At 40.3% G+C, this 21234-nt stretch overlaps 1 protein-coding gene across 1 annotated transcript in view; it reads left to right on the forward strand.

The window, feature by feature from the left end:
• KNDC1 (kinase non-catalytic C-lobe domain containing 1) overlaps nucleotides 1–21234 on the forward strand; it is a 119035-nt gene that overhangs the window by 37854 nt on the left and 59947 nt on the right. The window contains exons 3-4 of the mRNA XM_078593227.1: nucleotides 7605–7803; nucleotides 14780–14838. Of these exons, the coding sequence (XP_078449353.1) occupies nucleotides 7605–7803; nucleotides 14780–14838 (258 nt within the window). The remainder of the gene's footprint in view (nucleotides 1–7604; nucleotides 7804–14779; nucleotides 14839–21234) is intronic.

Below are 21234 nucleotides of genomic sequence, written 5' to 3' on the forward strand. Positions count from 1 at the left end.
CGTCACGTGCTATAACTGCGGCCTCCGGGGCCACGTGGCGTCCGGGTGCCGCGCTCCGCGGCAGCGCGCCATGGGAGCTCGGCTGGACGACGACCGAGAGCCCAAGTCATCTCTACAATCCCCGGTGTCTCGGAACTGACAGCTGCCGATCACCGGCGGCCGGATCTCCGCGGCGGGGCCGGCCCTTTCAGGCCCGTTCCGCGCCGTCTGGAGCAGCCGGAACCGCCGGACGGTCGTCAGTGTCCCGCCCCATACGATGGACCAGCCAGACGGACTCGCGCCAGGTCGTGCTACTTTGCATGACCTGCCTCGTGAGGAGTCGGTGCAGTTGGAGCGCCTCGTCACTGCGTGTAGTCGCAGGGACGTGGGGCGCGTTCGTTTCGAATTTGCTCGTATCGTGTTATTGTTGACTTTTCGGGTTCATTGTCAATCTGTACATAGTTATTCTTGTTGTTGTTGTTGTTGTGTTATGTTACGGGGCACACTCGGGGGGTTACGGGGTTTTTTTTGTTGGTTGTCGTTTTATCGTCGCGGTTGGTTGTTGTTAGCAGCCGGGCCGGCTGCGAGCTATGTGGGAGGGGGTGATGTAGTGGTGATACGCGCTGGGTGTATATGTCGTGTGCCAGCGCGTATGTACGGGTGTGTGTGTGGTGACGCGCGCTGACGGGGAGGAGCAGGCGTCAGTGCGCGGGTGGGGGTAGTGCTGCTGATTGGCTGTGTGCCGGTGACGCGCCCAGAGGGAGTGATCGGGTAGCAGCGCGGTGTGATTGGTCGGGGAGTGGAAACACGCGCTGAGCGGAACCGGATCGTAGGGATAGCGCGTGGGGATTGGGTAACTGAGGAGCGGTGCCGACGTTGAGGTCCGCATCCGCTCCGCCTCCCGGGAAGAAGGGGTATATAAGGTGATGCACAGAGGAGCAGGGGCAGAAGTGGAACCATCTAAGAATGAAGACGAAGGTGCAGAGATAGAGCCCGGAGAGGAGAGTAATGGAGAGTAATGGAGAGTAGAGGAGAGTAAGGTATAAGTGTGTAGCCAGCGAGAGAGAACGGTCTACACGAGCTGAGTAATGTATAGTGTGTAGCCAGCGAGAGAGAACGGTCTACACGAGCTGAGTAATGTATAGTGTGTAGCCAGCGAGAGAGAACGGTCTACACGAGCTGAGTAATGTATAGTGTGTAGCCAGCGAGAGAGAACGGTCTACACGAGCCGAGTATGCATACGGTGTAGCCAGAGAGAGAGGAAGGTCTACACGAGCCGAGTATGCGTACGGTGTAGCCAGAGAGAGAGATGCAAAGTCTACACGAGGCGAGTGGAGAGTGTAGCAGAGGCGCAGAGTCTACACGAGGCGAGAGAGGAGTGTAGCCGAGGCGCGGAGTCTACACGAGGCACAGAGAGCCAGCAGCACAGAATCCAGAGTCAAGAGAAGCGCATTGTGAAGAAGAGAGGCCACGCGTTGTATTGTTACAAGTCAAGATTTAATAAAAGAAGTGTGTTCCCGTCAAGGAGTTTCCTGCCGTCATTTTCCAATACTTCACAGGTACCAACACAGCAGTATGCACTGCTGTAGTGATAGCAGGTACGACCTCAGTCGGTATACACTGCTGTAGCGATAGTAGATACTGCTATCGAGTTGGTAGATACCGCTATAGTAAATACTAAAACAGTCAGTATATACCGCTACAGTCAGTCAATACTGCTACAGTCAGTATATACCAGAGGTGTGGACTCGAGTCATGTGACTTGGACTCGAGTCAGACTCGAGTCATGAATTTGATGACTTGCGACTCGACTTGGACTTGCATAACAATGACTTTGTCCCACCTATGAGATGTGGACTCGAGTCATGTGACTTGGACTCGAGTCAGACTCGAGTCATGAATTTGATGACTTGCGACTCGACTTGGACTTGCATAACAATGACTTTGTCCCACCTCTGGTATATACTACTATACAGTCAGTACATACTACCACGGTGAGTAGCTACTAGAGTCAGTAGATACTATTATAGAGTGAGTAGATACTGCTATAGATTTTGTAGTTACTACTATAGTCAGTGGATACAACTATAGAGTCAGCAGATACTATACAGTTAGTCGTTACGAGTATATAGTCGGTAGATACTACTGTAGGCCCAGTAAATACCAGAGGTGGGACAAAGTCATTGTTATGCAAGTCCAAGTCGAGTCGCAAGTCATCAAATTCATGACTCGAGTCTGACTCGAGTCCAAGTCACATGACTCGAGTCCACATCTCATAGGTGGGACAAAGTCATTGTTATGCAAGTCCAAGTCGAGTCGCAAGTCATCAAATTCATGACTCGAGTCTGACTCGAGTCCAAGTCACATGACTCGAGTCCACACCTCTGGTAAATACTACTATGGTCAGTAATTATTACAGTCACTAAATACTACTACACAGTCAGTAGCTACTACTGGCTCAGTAGATACTACGGTACAGTCAGTAGATACTACTACATAGTCAATAGATACCACTTCCTCTGTTGTATGTAAGGTGTTGTTAGTATATATACCTACGAGGGGTAAAGATATTTTTTGAGGGGGGGGGGGGGGAGACCACAATTTTCGGAAACCTTTCGACATCAACTATTTACCCCACACTTTCTACAACTTTTTGGACTTGTGAAAGCCTCTTATATATTTGTTGGTGGAGAAATGTACAAACAACCCACCGGGCTTTGACAATACCTTAGTATCTGTGTATATATATGTAAGGTTTTTAAGAAATATATTTTTCACCCGGGCAAAGCCGGGTACTTCCGCTAGTATGGATATAAAACAGTATTGCTGTCGTAGCTGATTCAGCCATAAAAAGCTACAAAAATGCGAACATGGTGTATTAAAGACAGTCACTGCTTTGCGTGCTGTCAGATGCGCCTCTGTAGCCGTCTGGAACGCTCTTCCTTCCGATATTAGGAAGCCACTGAAACTATGCACTTTCAAATCTATATTGAAAACTAATTTTTTTACTGATTTTTATGTTTAGTTTGCTGTCCTTCCGCCACACCTCTGATTAGAACGGTTGGCTATTTATGGTGCGAAGTCAGTTCAATACACAGTACATACATACAAAAAACTAAATTAAGTAACTATGGACCTTTTTGCCGGTATCAAAACGAGTAAATAATAGAAAAAGGGCTTTATTCAGGAGGTGTTAAGATGTTCGGACACCAAATAGACACCAATTCCAAGGCATCAAGTCTGCATCAACCACGCATACTTGTGCGAAAACACAAACCAATATGCTTAGAGAATGTCTGCAATGTCCTTGAAACTGCAACAGAGACGGCCTCCTTTATGTTTTACCAGTGCCAGACCAAATGCTGAGAGCAGAACAAGGACAATAAAAACATACTCGCTCAGGTTTGAGAAGTTGTAACTTTTTCAGCAGTTACATTTTGTTTACAGATTTTTTTTGCCTCAAGCGCTTGTGGTTGTGTCGATAAGATGCCTTGTAATTTGTATCTATTTTGCGTTTGTACATCTTAACACCTCCATTTACGCCAGAAAGGGTATCGCTTCTTTTGTCAACAAAATTAAACTCGATACTTCGTGTGTGAACTTTGCACCCTCTGAAATCAAATACACTGGAGTTGATACTGATGATGGCAATTATGATGGTGATGATCGCAGGGGCTATTTAAAATAAAGTACATAACGACAGCATATATAGTAAAGCATGTAAATAAATGATGCGATTGCACTATATACAGTATTTGGTGATTCATTGCGTTCAGGTATGCGGTGCCCTTACAAAGGAATTTGGCCATCTCAGATTTCTATTTTAATAATGTAATGGTCATGGTTGATTGAAATTTTGTAGAGTCTTAAATACTTCAGCTCCCTGGCTCTCATTTTTAATTAAGGTATTATATTGTATGTCTGACATGCAAATAGCGCTAGGAATGGTCTTTGCATGGTAGACGGGGGATTTATATTTTCATTCCTATATTAAGAGATGTCTATGTCCTCAATACATTCAACACAATAAGTGATCACAGACTGGCACAAAGCAGGTTTATCCTTCAAAATAGTCAAAGAGAGGGAATTCTAATTACGGGTAAAACCAAAACGGTTGACAAAAATATAGGGGAATTTTGTACTCGATTTTCCCAAAAGATTGATATTCCTAGAGGAAAGAAATTACTTTAGATAATGAATTAACTGTCATTAATGGAGAGTGCATTTAAAGTGGTGCGAAAGGTTAGAGAAGGTAACGAGCAAATCGTCTGAAATCACAAAATACACGTTGAGGAAAAGGTGAGCTATAACAAAATAAATAATGGAATACGCAAAACTCGCTGTCAAACTATTCAGGGAAAAAATGGGAATAGAAATCAGGGAACACAACAGAAACATGATTGAATATGCCATAGTGAGCAATGGGAGCATGAAGGCAGAAAAAATTAGGTTGGTGATTGGCAATTCACTAGTGGTGGCACAGAGGGAGAAAGGTAGAACGTACCTCATAGATAAATAAAATGTTAAAATTAGTAGACGAATTTTACGTAGACCTTAATAGCAAAAACATCATATAGTCGAGTAAGAATAAGACCGTCTCTCATTTGAAGAGCAGGAAGCTCCAGATTTCACACTTAAATAAGTAAACGATGCCCTTAGTAGCATGAAACACAGGGAACACTCCTGGACCAGACGGTCCAGAAGTAGGACCAATTGATGGAACAAAATGAGCAGTTTCGTTATTAAATTGTTGACAAAATAATAAAATACCACAATCGTGAAATGATGCCTCAGTTAGAAACCGATGAGTGAGTGGGTTGAAGCGTTTCAGGAAAGCTGAACTGGTTTATGTGAATCAAAATAAAAAAAAAACGATCTAAAGAAGAATGTTTTTAATAAATGTGTATTACCTGCTACAACTTATATATCAGAAACATGGGCAGTGATGAAAAGGAGGATGGACAGTTATGAAAAGAAGCATAGAGAGATGTATGCTTGGGATTACACTGAAATATAAATAGGTACACCTGGATTACAGAACATACACAGGTCTAAGACAAAATTTTGATTGTTGCAAAAAGTAAGTGGATTTGGGCAGGACGTGTTGCCAAAAGGAATGATGGCCAGTGGATAAGAACAATGACAATATCAGCCAAAGGATGGAAGGCAACCGAGGTTTCATCCCCTGTGGAGATGGAGGGATGAAATCACCTCGTTTGCAGGTGCTATATGGACCCTGAGAGACGGCAATAGTGTGGGGAGGGGCCTTCATCCATCCGTCGATTGATTATGGCTGATGATCATGGTGATGACTTGTGTTAAGGTTCCCAGATACATCTGTTTTGATGTCTATCTGGAGTCATATGTTGGTTGCTGGGTTTTATAACTGTACAGAGCAGCATATGGTTAGGAATGCAAAACATGGATTCATATTCTGCATTAATAAAATTAACAAATTTATCTCAACTTGCCAGATTAAGTTATATAAAGCAGTAAACTATTTATGTGGAGCTGAGCTATGCATGTAAATCCTGTTTGTAGAATCTGGAAACCAATTGAAATTTCACAACTTTTAAATTGCATGCATTGATTGCATATGCATGTAGAATATTTTAAAAATAACTTAATTACAATAGATGGGTGTTGCGGTACCTGTTGCTTGGCCTATTGTATGTATGTTGAACTTCTTTTGCACCGTATGTATTGTGCTTTTTATCAATGGTATAATGATGAATGTCGAAGTTGTTAAATATTCTTGATTGCTCTTCGACATACCAGTGTGCTGAATCGATACAAAAAAAAGTGGTGCTTTTGTTCCAGTGACCACTTTACATATTTGTCTGTGTCAGATGGAGGGTGTAGGATGCAACATTTGCATTGTACTAATGCGCTCTGACCCAAACATCAATTATGAATCCTAATGTAATGACAATAGAGCCTGCATGCGGTGTGAGGGGACTGTTGGCCACGGGATGTAATGATAGGGAAATCAGCCAACAGTGCAAACGCGCTCGTGGCCACGGGAGGTAATGACAGGGGTATCAGTTGTGAGTGCGAAGGGACTGGTGGCTACGGGAATGATGGAGAAGGGAGCGTGGTCAGGTGACTGAAGAGGATGGTAGAATCTGCTGGTGGAGCGAGCGTCCAGAGTCAACGAGAATGATCAAGAAGGGGGGCCGTGACCTCGGTTGGTATATAAGGGGGGGATGCGTGGGAGACTCGGGGCTGTTGCAGTGGGGATCTCCGCCTGGTGTCAAGTGAACGCGTCTTCAATGAAGTGCCATCTCAAGAGAAGTGTGTCAAGTCGTCATTACACTAACATTGGTCGCGAATGAAGCCTTTGAAAAGTGTGAGGCACTGGATTAATATGCTTGGATGGCTAATTATGTCCAGTATACACGAGGCAGAGACAGCTGTCTGAACCTTGCTTAAATGGTCAGCAGAGGCAATACCTGCAGGTGGCCTTAATTTAAAACTCTTGGCATTCACTGTCCTACTGGTCTGTTTATAATTTATGGCTTTCACAAGCAAAAACGCAAGACGTCAAATGTCTGAATGTAAAATGTGGATACAAAAGTGGATATGTGATATCTAATTAGCATTACTATACATGAGCACTTAAATGTGTACAGGGTGATTTATTTATAGATGCCCATTCTAATATAATAAGCAGAGATTACTGTATAAAGAGAAAAGTAAATTTTATTCGAAAGCCTGTACACATCTACAAATCATAATTCACTTAACAAAATAAGCAGACTTATATTGTCCTATTTATGTTATAATTTTTATTCACCACAATGGCACTCATGATTCTTTTTTGAGTTAATACACTTGTTTAATATTTTAACACTCTCCTGATGCCTGCTACCACCTTACGGGCGATCTCTGTTCCTCTGTAAAATATGAAGCCATCGCTTTCACAATACCTGCATTCAATCACTTGTCGACAGGGAATAAAGTCGAGCGTTAGAATTCAGTGGGGCGTCTATAAATGGATCCCTTGCGTCCTCTTTCAATGTGGTGAATTTACTGTCAAGAAATGCTCTCAAACTCATGCTCGTCAAATACAAGCACATTTGCAACTGTGACCTGAAACTATTACCTGCAACTGTGATTTGCAACTGTTTGGGTATTTTTGGCCTACTCTTCGACACTGCCCAAATATATTTGAAGAGGTTAGGAGTGACCACAATTTATGCCATCACATGCAAACTGCCAATCGACTAACTGTAATAGGTAACATACAACAACGTAAATCAATAGCTCAGAAAACGCCCCCAAAAAACGTGTTATTGAATAGAATAAAATCTAAAGTAATTGCAACCATGTCTTTCATTGATGAACTCAATCTGAGAAACAAAATGTGTATTAATTAGAGTAAAGAGAAGTGAAGAAAATGTGTCATTTAAAACAATTCCAGACTGATTTGTTAATTTGAACATGTTGTTATTCGTTCACTATCCATGTTTCTGACGTTTGTAGTCCTGTACGTGTAACTCAGTTTTAGATGGTGACTCCGATTGATTCATGATGATGATGACGACGAAAACGACGACGAAGAAAACGATGCCGCTGATGGTAATTCATGTTTACGTCCAACCTCTGCCATCTCGCGTGCACAGGAGAACGTGTCTCTTGCGGACATCTTGTCGCTGCGGGACAGCTGCTTGGCCGAGACCGAGCTGTGGGCCGTGTGTCTAGAATGCTGCCTTGCCCTGCGCAGCATCGGGCACACGGAGCTCTTCAGGAACCTGTGCATCACTCCCGACACGCTCGCTTTCAACACGCACGGCAACGTGTGCTTCATGGAGCAGCTCAGCGGTGAGGCCCCGGAGAGGTTCACGCCGCCAAAGTACTCGCCGCTCGTCTGCATTGCGCCGTGTTAGGTTCCCCTAACACGATCAAAGCAAAAGGAGTCACGGGTACCGCAGGTGTTGTGTTGTTATCGCTTTGCACACCCGTGCGTCTTGGGAAGTGTTTTAGAGTAAACAAACTAACCGGACGAAATTAAGTGTACAATTGTATTTTTTACACTTCAGTTGGTAAATTCAGCGGTGCATCATCATCATCATTAGCCCTGGCCCATCCGCTGGATGAAGATCTCTCCCAAGCTGTCACCATCCCTCACATCCTGCGTTGTAACAGTCCACCTCAACCTGCACACGAGCGGACTTCATCGCTCCTGCCCCTCGCTGGATACGTGTCACTGCAGGGCCGGATGAAGATTTTGTGAGGCCCCCAGTAATATTTTCAAAAAGAAAATAAAGTTAAAGAAAATTGTAATTTATTTTTACAAGGCTAACAACAAATAAAATTCAGCATTCACAAATGAAATTACTTTTCACTCATCTCTGGAGGCCCCTCCAGCTGGCGGAGGCCCCTGGGCTGTAGCCCCTAAAGCCCCCATGCCTTAATCCGTCCCTGTGTCACTGCCGTTATTTGTTGACCAGGGGTCGGCAACCTGTGAATCCGGAGCCGCATGCGGCTCTTTCAGGCCTGTGTCACGACGTGATTTATAAAGGACCACCGTCTCGTGCTCACGTGCATTGGCGGCTCTGGAAATATTGAGGGTTTTTACCGATTTCGAAAAAAATGCCTCACTGCCTCAACGAGGCATTTTTTTCGAAATACCTCAAAAAATGCCTTTGGTTGCTGGCCCTTGTTTTTTTTACCATCGGCTGTCGATGTATCCTGCCCAAATCCACTTTTCTTAACAGTTTTAATTAATTCATTATCCTGCAAATGCTTTCTGATCCTCATGTTCTCTGTCTCTCAATGTATGCATCTCTCCATGCTTTGTTGGGAATTTATACGTTTTTATGTTCCATTTTGTTCGTTAAAATTCAGTGCAAGCGAAATGTAATTTAATTCACACGCTCATACATTGTAGATGGCAATCACGCAAATCGGTAGTTGGAAAATGTTTAAGCAAAACGTTACATTAATGATATGATGACATTTTGGCCATCTTAACAATGAAATGCTCATTTATCACAGTTGGTAATCTCATCACCGAGTCAGCATTGCTTATTTCAAAACATGTTTTATTCATGTGCGCTTTGATGCGACATTCACACATATGTAGTATGTTTTTCAACATTTTAATGAAAACATTGCTAATTGAGTGGCTGACCTCATATGCACTCTGAGGAAGGCAATGAAGTTTGCATGCGCCTCAGTGTTAGTAGGAAAGCTGATATCTTGTATAGGTAAAGGTGCATCCCATGCAATTGCCTGCACACGGCACTACTGGCAGAATGGCATCCCATAAAGAGAACTCTGGAGAAACCCTATAGGTGGTATTTGGCCTACTCTTTAATGCTGGTAGGAGCATGCACATATTAGCGCATCACATGCACCCTGCCCAACGACTGACTGTGGTAGTATCCATTTATACAATACTGTACGTTTTAATAAACATGCCCATTGTTTGAACTGCCATGCCAGGAGAAAAAAGAAACTGGTGACTTTTGGACTGCAAGTCCTGTGTGCTATTACACCATGGCAACACCCCTGATATAGTGGTAAACTAAACTATAAACTATTTTAATTTTACCAGGCAAGGCCCACTGATCTGGAAAGCTCTCTTCAGAAGTGACCTGGCCACAAACGATAGCTCAACGAAGTGGCTTATCACGTGAAAATGTATAGGACCCAAATACTCTAAACGCATCTTTCAAAATGTGAGGCAAATCCCGGAGGACCCGGATAAATATCCGCGCGACTACGGGGACAATATTCCAACTTTAAATATACAACAGGTGTCAGGGTTGGGATCGAACTAACGACCTCCTCGATATCAGGCGAGGGAAATATCATCTCGCCATTGCGAGATAATGTTAAAGTGTGCTGGATGTTGAGCAATGTTTCACCATCTTGTAATACTTTACCGACTCGTACAAAAACGATAGACTAAGTGGAATTTAGTTATTGAGCATGTAACGATGCATTCATTCATTGATTAACATCGACTCTTACACTGGATGGACCAAGTGGACCTTAACTATTGAGCATGTAACGATGCATTCATTCATTGATTAACATCGACTCTTACATTGGATGGACCAAGTGGACCTTAGCTATTGAGCATGTAACGATGCATTCATTGATTGATTAACATCGACTCTTACACTCGTCATACATGCAATCACATCGTGCATGTAGGAATGAATTATTTTGCCTTTTAAAAGATTTACGCAATTTTTTACATTATGCCTGCAGCCACTAGACAGACATTCAACGGAATGGGGTAAAAAAAATGCTATTCTTGAATAGAATCGTGACCCAGTACCACCATGACAATTCATACAATCGCGAGGGTGGAAATTGGATAACGAGCCTACGGGTAACAGCAACGCTACCCCGTAAACTGAGCCGTTCTCAAAAGTAGGACACACACGGAATTTAAATGCATAACCATTTTTGAAATGCGGAAAGATTTTTTAATAGTATTAAAGACATTATGTTGTGATTATACAGTGTGCTGGGGTGCTGTTTTTAACGAGTGTGTGCGTGTTGGTTTGTGACGTGAAGTCATGCACTTGGTTTTTTTGTTTTGGTGAAAAAGACTACAATATAATATATCGAAGTACGGTATTCCCTCGTTATTTGAGAGGGATACGTTCTGGAGATGCATGTGAATAGCAGATTTCGCGGGAAATTGTATTTGCTCACGAAAACAGATTTTATTAAATAATTACCTTCAATAAATAGACAAGTGAGCTATTCAATATATAAAAATTATAATAATAACACATTTCTTTATTTTATCACTTTAGCTCTAATCGCTTAATCTCAACACTTTATCTTATCACTTTCTTTCTCTCCCTCGATGCAGTCGTGTAGAGTTCCAGATGCAATTCGCGGATAGCCAAAATCGCGGATGGAAAGTTCGTAAATAATGACAGAATACCGTACAATAGTTTTATTCAATATAATCTGCTACTTGAGACTCATTTCATAAGCTCGCCTGCCATTTATCGGATATCTATTTAATCTTCCCTTTAAAGTGACCACTTAGGACCTTTTGATTATAGCACATACCTACTACCCGTTGCGAGTCAACCAAGCCACTGATGGGAGCTAATGCATAGAAAAAGTGGAACACCATTTAAAGTTGTGTTCATTTCACACTTGGCATTGAATGAGATATAAAATGGGTCAAGCCTCGGCAGAGTTCATTTTAGAAGCAGTACCATTGGTAGCACTGCCTCGGGCTTGTTATCCCACAGGGTAACTCGCATCTGCTGAAGGGGATTCATATAACCATATGATGCTTATTTTATTGGGGCACAATTTGTCCTACATGTTTGTACTCTATCGGCTGTATTCCAATTCCATTGCAATAAGAACATTAAATACGATGTAACAAATGCATTTATCATCTAGTGCACAAAACTCCCAACTGTGTAGCTATTACCTGACTCGGGTGTGGTGGTACAGGGAGTAGTTTTTTATTAACATAAAATGCATTTATTTAGTTTAAAAGATATGCATACATCGCTGATCAAGAATAGCATGATGATGAAAATGCACAGATACTGTAGGTCAGAAACCTTACCATGTATGAATTGCTGATGGTGTTGTTAGTGCTCGATTATGCTGACAGTTATTACATTATCATGCAAATTCCAGAATTTATGGTATGTTATCTCCATGCTGAAACAAGAGATTGGTAATTGTCAAAATATGAAGAATTTGTGCCATGCAGTTGCTGAACCATGTTTCCATATGTTTACATTGATGCAGGATATAAAATAGCATTAAATTCCCATCTTGTAGATACAGATCATAATGTTCTTATTTCCCAGACTGAGAAGCATTGATCAGTGTTGATGATAGTGTTTGTCTCAAAGAAGACTGATAATGAGTCAAAGGTTGTACCTTAAGTAACACCCAGCCTGGTGTCAGGCTTAATCAGTGTGTAATTAAACAGTGCAGTGAAATTGATTCAACAGTCCTTAATGCCAATTCCAATTACAGAACATCTATGCGTAGTGTGTGTAATTAAATGTGCTATGGACCGCACAGTCGGGAAAGTTGTGAGAGCTAGATTCTATAAAAGGGAGTTCTAACCAACGTAATTTGAGTCGTGTGTAGAAGCTCAACTTATATGCTACGGTACAATCATTTTTTTTCCATATATATATTTTTAAATCTACGTCTTTTTCCCTCCAATTTATTTCAATTACCGTATTGACATCTTGTCATGACAGGAACAAATCCATTGAAAAATCTTGCGGGGCACTGGTGCACACCGCGCGTATCAGATGACAGCTGCGGGGAGAGATTATATCGCAGGATTTCTCCGTGAAATCACCGAGATAGTTGGGGTTATCGTTGTCCTTTGCACAGTAGAGGGTGCATTTTCGCACATATTCGGACATGAGATTGCCGCGTGATATTTTTTTATATCTCACAGCTGGAATTTAGCTTAATTAAATGCAGAAACCGATGTTTTAATAGAATGTGTGGTGTTGTGCCGTCATTGGTGACCGGGCTTAGAACATCAACTCACTACACTTATTTTAAAAGGCAGCTTTTTTGGTGGGTTATGATTCAAGAATCATGCAAAACATTTTTTTTAAAGTTGTGTGTGTGAAATGAACACTTTGTTATTTGTGATTAATTGTGGCCGTGTAGTGCTGTGTCGGAGCTGCTTCACCTGTTGCTTTCACATGAATCTGTGCTTCTTCTCAGCTATATTTGTGAAAAGTGGACCCTGTACGTGGATTGTCTTAAAACATTTAAGCTGGCCTGCCCATGATCCACCCTGGGTATATACGGCTGGGTTGTATAAAGATCTCACAGATTCTTGTAAGATCTAAACAGGGTCCCATTAGTGGACTTTCCTGGTGGGCGAGGACGCATTTGCTGGACCATGTCACCGGCATGCCCAGCCACCACATACCCAAGTGGCTTCGGTTTGGCTGGATAGAGTGAAATAAACAGGCATGGCATTGGCTATAGAAGACGTGGACTGATGTGGACAAAGAGTACTGGGAGTTGAGTAGGTTTATCGGAAGCTGGTACTAATTGTGTGAAGAGTAGCCACTGTGGATGACGCTTGTGAAAGATGCTGTTGGGGAGTTGGTGGCAGCTGCCCTCCAGCAGCAATGGACGCAATGCTCACAACAATGAGCAGAATATCAGACAGCTACAACACAGTTGGTGGGCACCATATAGCATGCTGGCATTGCATTTGTTAGTCACCTCAATCATTTGACCATAACATCTGCATCTCCTCTATGACCTGATAGTAAGCTTTAGACACTTCATATGGCACAAGCACCGTGGTGACGTCACTGCCGCTACGTGGTCAATTAACAATACAACATTAACTGTAACAGCTCTCTCGCTAGTTCAGCAGTTCCACTGCTGGATTATATTTTTCCGCCTGAAGACGACCGCTTGTGTGGCGATCGAAACGTCGTGATTTATGATATTTTATACCTACGTGACTTTATCGAAAGAACCAAAGAGTACACAGCATTTGTTCGTATAAATGACTGGTGCTAGATTAACAGAGAACAGTAGAGGAAGCATCGCAATGGTATTTTGCTGAGCACTTGATGTCTGAGTCTTGCTATTGAAATGCGGGCTCCCTCAATGGAATGCTCTTTTCCCTCTTTCACTACAATTGAACCCATGACTGATTAAAAAATTGATTTATTGATTGGTATAAAAGTGTCAATGCACCGAGGCCTGAACATCTGAGGCCAGTGTAATGAAGTAGAATTTCTCCCTTTCATTTATACTTCTGATTTTTATGCGGTATACATTTGATATGTACAGTAACACCATTAATTAAACTGCATTATAGATACAATACTTTTGCAAACAAACCTATGGTGCAAACTAGCCAGAATTTATAATAACATATAATTTTCAACACCATTACAGCTCTAGTCATATTCGGTTTTCAAGTTCACCGAGGTATGAAACCATATAATTGTGCATTATCTGCACTGTGAAAAAGAGGCTGATGAATCTTATGTGCGGCGAAATTGCAGGGGACGCAGAGTGAAGGCATATAACCAGACAGGTGTGGGTAAGGAGGTGAGAAACGAGACGAGGGCAGCTGGGAAGGGGCCGAGAGGTTGAAAGGGTTATAGAAATTGGACGAGCAACCTGGCAGGATACTGTGCTTAAGAGCTAAACATCCCCGAGGTAGCTTTTTCAAATACGTGTGTGTTTTTTTCTTATTTTATATACAGCTGGCATTGATGTAACCTTGGCCTCCAGCTTCATGAGTCGTGTGCAAAGGACTTGTAGAATGTATTTGATCTCTAAATCAAAATGCTAATATTGCGTACCCTTGTCACCAATGCTATTCTTTGCTACAGATGACACGAGACCTCTATTGTACGCTAATTTAACGTGCCATGTAAAGTAATGGCGTATCGATTGGTGCTTGTATTGATATTTTTAAATTGTACAGAACTGCATGAATTAGGTTTGCAATATCACAAAGTGGGAAAACAAACTTAAGTGATTTGATTTGTTTTTAAAAGCTGTGATATTAATGTATTAAACCAAAATATATATTTTTATGCTCAGGAAAGAGGTGCAAGAGTTTAATTTTAGATCCTTTTAACTTCAATGTGGTTATCAGCATCCAGATTTCAAACGTAAACTAATACCAGCATTATGATAGAAAACAAATACATCGTATTTTAAATATGTCATGCATCATGTGCAAATAGTTAATTTAATTACGCGTACACTCATGTCCCTTTGTTGTTCTGTGAGTATTATGAATGGAATGAAAAATGCAATATTTTCTCTCCAATGACAGATGACCCAGAAGGAGCCTTCATACCTCCTGAGTTTGACGAGACAGGAAACACATTCAAGGTAAGTTTTCCAACCTGGTTCTGAGCAGACGCCAAGGCCATCATTAACTTGCAGTACTTTCAGGCATGCAAAGTCAGATCATATCTGTAAATGATGAGAAATCATTACAGAATAATAGTGCAGGTTGGAACATCATAAGTTTAAAACCGGGCACAAAAATGTATAAAAATGCACACAGCCGTTGTGCACATGCAAAACAAACCCATCAGCATTTCCCTGAAAAATTGCATTGTTGTTGTTGTCTCATATTAGGTCAACATAAAATACATTTGAGCAGACGTGACAGATTGACAGCAATGTCAGTTTCATCCAATTATAAACCGATGCACAGTTGTCTATCACTGCATCACTGCTGTCACTTGGTTGCATCTGCTCAAAGTTAGTTTGATGATGACCACAGACAAGAGGACCACAATGCACTTTTTCAGGAAATGCTGATGTTTTTTTTTTGCATATGCACAAAGGCTGTGTGCTTTTCACATATTTTGGCATCCTCTTTGGTTCTTTCGGTAAAGTCACGTAGATAGAAAATTAATAGATCACGACGTTTCGATCGCAACACAAGCAACCGTCATCAGGTGAGACAAACACAGCAGTTCTCGTGATCTATTAATTTTCTACCCATGTGACTTTACCTAAGGAACCAAAAAGTATGGATTCCTGCAGTCACGAAAGCTTCAAATCAATATTTTGGCATCTTGAAAATCAGTGTGCGGAGAATGGGTAAGCGATGTGTGAGATTACATATTAGGTTAGGTTAAATTATTTTGCCATGAAATGTTGTTTTGTAATTTGAAATGCATGCTTTTTTACGACAAGTATTTAATGAACATTAGTGCATTTCTTAAATTATTATTACTTAAATGTATATGGAATTAATTATTTTACATTTGTATAGTGTGTAATTAGGAAGGAATTCTAATTAATTTCAGCCATTGGCTGCAAGGCAGGTAATTTCACTAAAATGGAACATTCCATTCTGCACAGCCTACATATGGATAGTTTAATAGAGGCCTATGAGTTCATGTTGGTCATGGTATTAAGTTTTGAGTTTGCCACTTTGGAATAAGTTGACAAGTATTTGAAATTTCCTTGCGACAGGTATGAACTGTAAAGTAGAACGAATCTGAGTGTGAGGCACATCATCAAATAGCATAAGAAAAATGTTCGTGGAGTGTATATTTTAACACTTATAAATCGCTAATGATATGACATTTAAACACAATTAAAGTGCAAGTTGTAGGCTTGAATATGTGAAACATAACACAAGTAAAAAAAAACAGTTCCAATCAATGAATAAAACATTTCCTAATTAAAATGAATCATTGCACTATCTGCAATCAAAAAGGTGTTAATTTACTACTATGGGGAGAAAATCAGCTCATCAGTTTGAGATCAACATCAAATATCATGTCATTTGTCTGGCTTGTGTAAAAATACATCTATGCCCTACCAAACTCCCACATGAAAGCTGTTTGCTTATATCAAAGATACTGTGGTAATCCTTCGATTGTTTTTATAGACAGAATACTATTATTCGGCAAGCAACCTAACAGCTTGTGTAGAGCGTTGAAATTTCATGTTTATATAGTGATAGAAATATGACGTTTTACCAGTTGCCATGAAGTTGGATGCTTTGGCAACCCGACCATTCCTGAGAAATCCATTCTCTGGGCTGAAATACTGTATGTGGTTATTCATAAAAAATAATAATAAACTTATTTAAAAACTCGACATTAATTAATTAATTAAATGTAAAACATAAAATAGGTGGTGTTTCTGCCACAATGGCCCTTCTTCATCTAAATAAATAAATAAAGCCCTTAATATATCTGTCTCAAAAACCTCTTGGGTACTTCCCGACGAGGTAGAAAGCTGAAATTTGGTACATAGGTAGCTTTTAGGACACAAACAACAGGAAAATTTCATCTGAAAATCCTAGATTTTTCATTTTAAGGCACCCCCAAATCTCTCGATTTTAAGCGCCCCATAAACATGTTTGCGCGTGTCATTCAGAAACAGTTCAAATAATAAGATTGAGTTTTTTTCATTTGATAGAGCGTTAAACAGCAAATACAATTGTAATGACAGTATGCCATATGGTGGCCATGGGGGCTAACTATGGGTATGGGTGCAGTATAGAACGACACATGCGAGTGGCCAACAGGGGTGGGGGGCGTAACTGGGCCAAGGGTCAAAGAGGGGATCGAACTGGAAGCTCCTGGAACCCGCGAGAGCGTTCCAGGAGAGGGGCATGGCCAAGGGCGGGGCTGTCGTCGCTGTCATCGCTGCCATCTTTTCGTCGTCGTTGCTGCAAAGCCAGCCAGCTATACAGTCTTCATCGCCGTCGTCACTATATAGTCAGCCAGCTATATAATTGTACGTCGCCGATGTCGCAGTATGGATGGCTAAGCTATAAGTCAGTCAGCGCTTATGTTACTCTGTAACCCTGTCATTAAAGTATTAAGAAATAAATAAGAAACCCTCTACAAGTCGCGTCTCGGAAGTTGTCTCATTACATAAGGCGAGAACCATTGTTTTATCTTTTGATTTTTTTATATTTTGGATTCAAGTGGTATTGAATGAAAAAAATACATATTGTATCATGTTCAAATCTGAATAATTCGAAAACGGTAAAAGATATGAGCTTCCCCTTATAGAGTATAAGTTCATTTATTTGTGTTATTTCCAATAAAAAAGAACAGCATCTTTAAATTGAGTGGTTTCCGATGGGTACGACTTTAATTATAAGAAGTTTTGTGGAAAATACACATGTTTGGAGTAGTTGCTAGTGTCTGATTGTAGATAAAAATAGTAAAAAAAATCATAGGTTCATTATCATTTAATTAAAATGTTTTCCTGGCGAAGACAAACTTCATGAACTAGTATCATATAAATATAGAAGCCAGAGACATACAGGGAATAACAGTTGGACACTTAATGCATATGAGAGCTGTGGCTGGGAATACTTGGAAGCCGTATATATAAATACGAAAACATTTGAATGTACATTGCTGCGGCTTTACAGGTTTAGGCTGTTATCAATGTTTTGCTTGTCGCAATGCATTTGAATGAAAGGTGGCATAATATTGTTGTTGCACGTACGGTGTAGCATTAAAATGCCTCTTATTTTCTTAAGGCAGACTGTTATTGTGTGTGATACAATGACATTTCCCCATACTTTATTTACCAAAATATGTTTTGTTTATCTAGAATTGAAGCTTTCGTGACTGCAGAAATTACTATACTCATTGTTTCTTTCGATAAAGTCACGTATGTAGAAATAAAATACAATTTAAATAAATCACAAATAAAATTTAAATAAATCACAAATAAAATGTAATTAAAATTAATCACGACGTTTCTAACGCAACACAAGCGCTCATCATCAGGGGGAAATGGTGCAAAACACATAGCGAGGGAACACACAGAGGGACATCACACACAGAGCACAGAGAACAGCAAACTGCACGGAGACAAACCTTAGAAACATAATGCGATGCAAACCAGTCATCCAACAACACAGTTAGACACTAACCTGGTTGACCACGTATTTCAAAAGACTGCTAACTTTTGTGTTCATCTTCTGGGCTGAACAAGGACTCGTGAACAGACACGAGGTACAAGGTAGCAGAGATGTTGTGTTATTCAAACATGCAGTTGAAAAAATATTATCTTAATATTCACTTACTGGTACTGGAACGAAAATTAAGCTTTCTATACGTTATAGAACAAATTCACGCACACAGTCGGTCACAATAATCTATATGTATGATATGATATTTACAGTCTTGATTTTATCTCTAAATTATTGAATATAGAAATACACAAGATATATCAGGAAACATTTTTCATGTAATTGGTGCCCAGATTGTGACTGCTGAATGGCAATTCAAATTCTCTTTTTTATGGAACAATATACAGTACCTTTGATTTTCAGTTTATTTTTAAGGTTAAACATATATTTGTTTCGGCAATGGGTAAAATTGCCGCTTTTGAGTGCTTTGCATGATACCACTTTTCTGTGTCGCAGAGGTTTAATGCATGCAGCAGGGTAGTGTGCAAAACTCCCGGCTGAAAGGCCGTGCAGGAGAGAGCCAAGAGCCTTATGTTTACGTGACGCAGAAAATGTCACCGTCTATAAATATCTGTGCACATGGCTACTTCGAGCGTGCCACTCACGTGCATTGGAATTTAACACCGGAACGTCCGATAATGAGACTGCTATGTATCACAATTGGTTTGGTTACCATCCTCAATAAAAAATAGTCGAGATTTGTATTTATTTGTAAACCAGACAACGTGTAGCATTTAGCTACGCTATCTTGAAACCATGCCTGTAAAAGGCTTCCTGATTCAAAATGAAAATTCATAAATGGAGGCAATGTTTAATTATTTTGTAAGATGTCACGCATTTTCTAATTTAATTTTCCTGATATGTATAGAAACATATATAGCTAGACAATTATAGCTATTGCTAATGACTGTTTTAATAGTCTATGCCGACCTCTGCTACTTGAATCAACATTTGATTTGGTCAGGTGTACTATTAATTCACATTTAAAAGAAAATTTTAACTGGGTTTATATATACGTGCGTCAAATGTCACATTTGTATAAATGCTTTATTTTAAAACACTCATCTATGAATTAGTCTTTCTACTGCAAATCTGAGCTCGTGACATACGTTATTAAGATAAATTTAGTGAGATGTGGTATTGCCACTGGCACTAATTAGCTGTGGATGATATAATCGAGTCACAGTACAATGATAGCAAGAGCGCACCATGCTGTTCAGCATGATCTAGCCTGGGATGCACAAATCCACGAAATGTGATATAAGCTGTGATGCAATTTGTGATTTGTTACACACTGTGGAATTTAAGGCACATTTACATGTTAGAGGAGACAAATTCTGTTATAGACAGGTACACAGATGATAATTGTTTTTTTACCCTTTTATCTGGCAACAAAACTGACACTTTTTTTTACAAGGAGTCATGTTTGCATTGACCACAATACCTGCGGTCGGAATGCAAGGACAGTGCATACATTATCAGAGTTGTGTTTTTTGCTTGCATTCCGACCGCAGGTATTGTGGTCAATGCAAACATGACTCTTTGTAAAAAAAAAGGTGTCAGTTTTGTTGTCAGATAAAAGGGTAAAAAAACAATTATATTTTGCTACTGGCAAAGGAGGTTCCAAAGGTGCACAGATATTAAATATTGTGGGTCGTGTCCGTTGATCATCAGAATGCATGAACATAACCAGCAACCCCATGTTAGATGCCTGGTTGTGCATGACACCATTGGTATTTGACATTCAAGCCTCAGCTGAGAATGCCTTGGTTGAGCTCACCAGAATTGAGCATGAACAGCAGATCTGTGGAGAAAAACGTCGGTGACCAGACATGGTGTTAGCCACACCAACTTCCTGGGTGCTGCACTGGCATTAACCATTACTCACTGCCAGCACTTACTGCAGCAATCTGTAAGCCTACAGTCAGGATCTGTCATTGTTCGTGCACGTGTGCTCATATTTATTTTTTCTGATAGTAACGTTAATAGCACAGTGTGGTCCTCTCTGAACTGTTTGTAGAGATTTATATCATTTAAAAGCCATATTTATAATTTAAGAGCCATATTTCATGCTTAATTTACCAGTTAATACACTGAAATTCTCAAATTTAGAAAAAATGATGATGTGTATTATATGTAGTTAAACATACTCATTCGCTTTATAAATGTGTGCCAACATAATTTCTCTAGCATACCTTAATTCTAATTGTCTCTTTTTGTGCAAGCTAAAATAACTGGCAATTACTGGAAGTGTTTTTTTCTCTCTCACAAAATCCAGAGCATTACATGCAGCAGATGTTTAACTACTCAATTGAGCAATCATGTAATGTATCACATAAATGTATACAAACATTCAATACAATCCGGATAAATGCCAACAAGGTGTATCGCCGTTTGCAACACATGGATAGGAAGACACATTTTCAATGTTACATTAATCTTGTAATTATATATGCTGTATAAATATGAATAACAGAAAGTAAATGTGGATCTTTATATTGAGACCTAATGTTGCTGGTATATGATTAAAGCCTTAAATATCCTGGCGGGCCCCTGGAGGTGCTTAGAGAGTGGTAATAACGAATCCCATAAACCAAGTCCATTTTCTCAGCTGGCACCAACATCTAATATTTTGCCACTACCAATGTGTTGTGGATAATTGGATTTTGGTCAAATGGGACGCAGACCTTCTGTTCACTTTTACAATTAATAAAAGACATTACCACATATTTCTTGATTAATTCTCTCCTTGCCTTGACATAAGGATCGCCTTGACATAAGGATCCGCACCTCTGACTATCACGATTGGCTACATACAA

This window comes from Lampetra planeri, chromosome 4 (genome assembly GCF_965212315.1).
Source record: "Lampetra planeri chromosome 4, kcLamPlan1.2.h2, whole genome shotgun sequence".
NCBI lineage: Eukaryota > Metazoa > Chordata > Hyperoartia > Petromyzontiformes > Petromyzontidae > Lampetra > Lampetra planeri.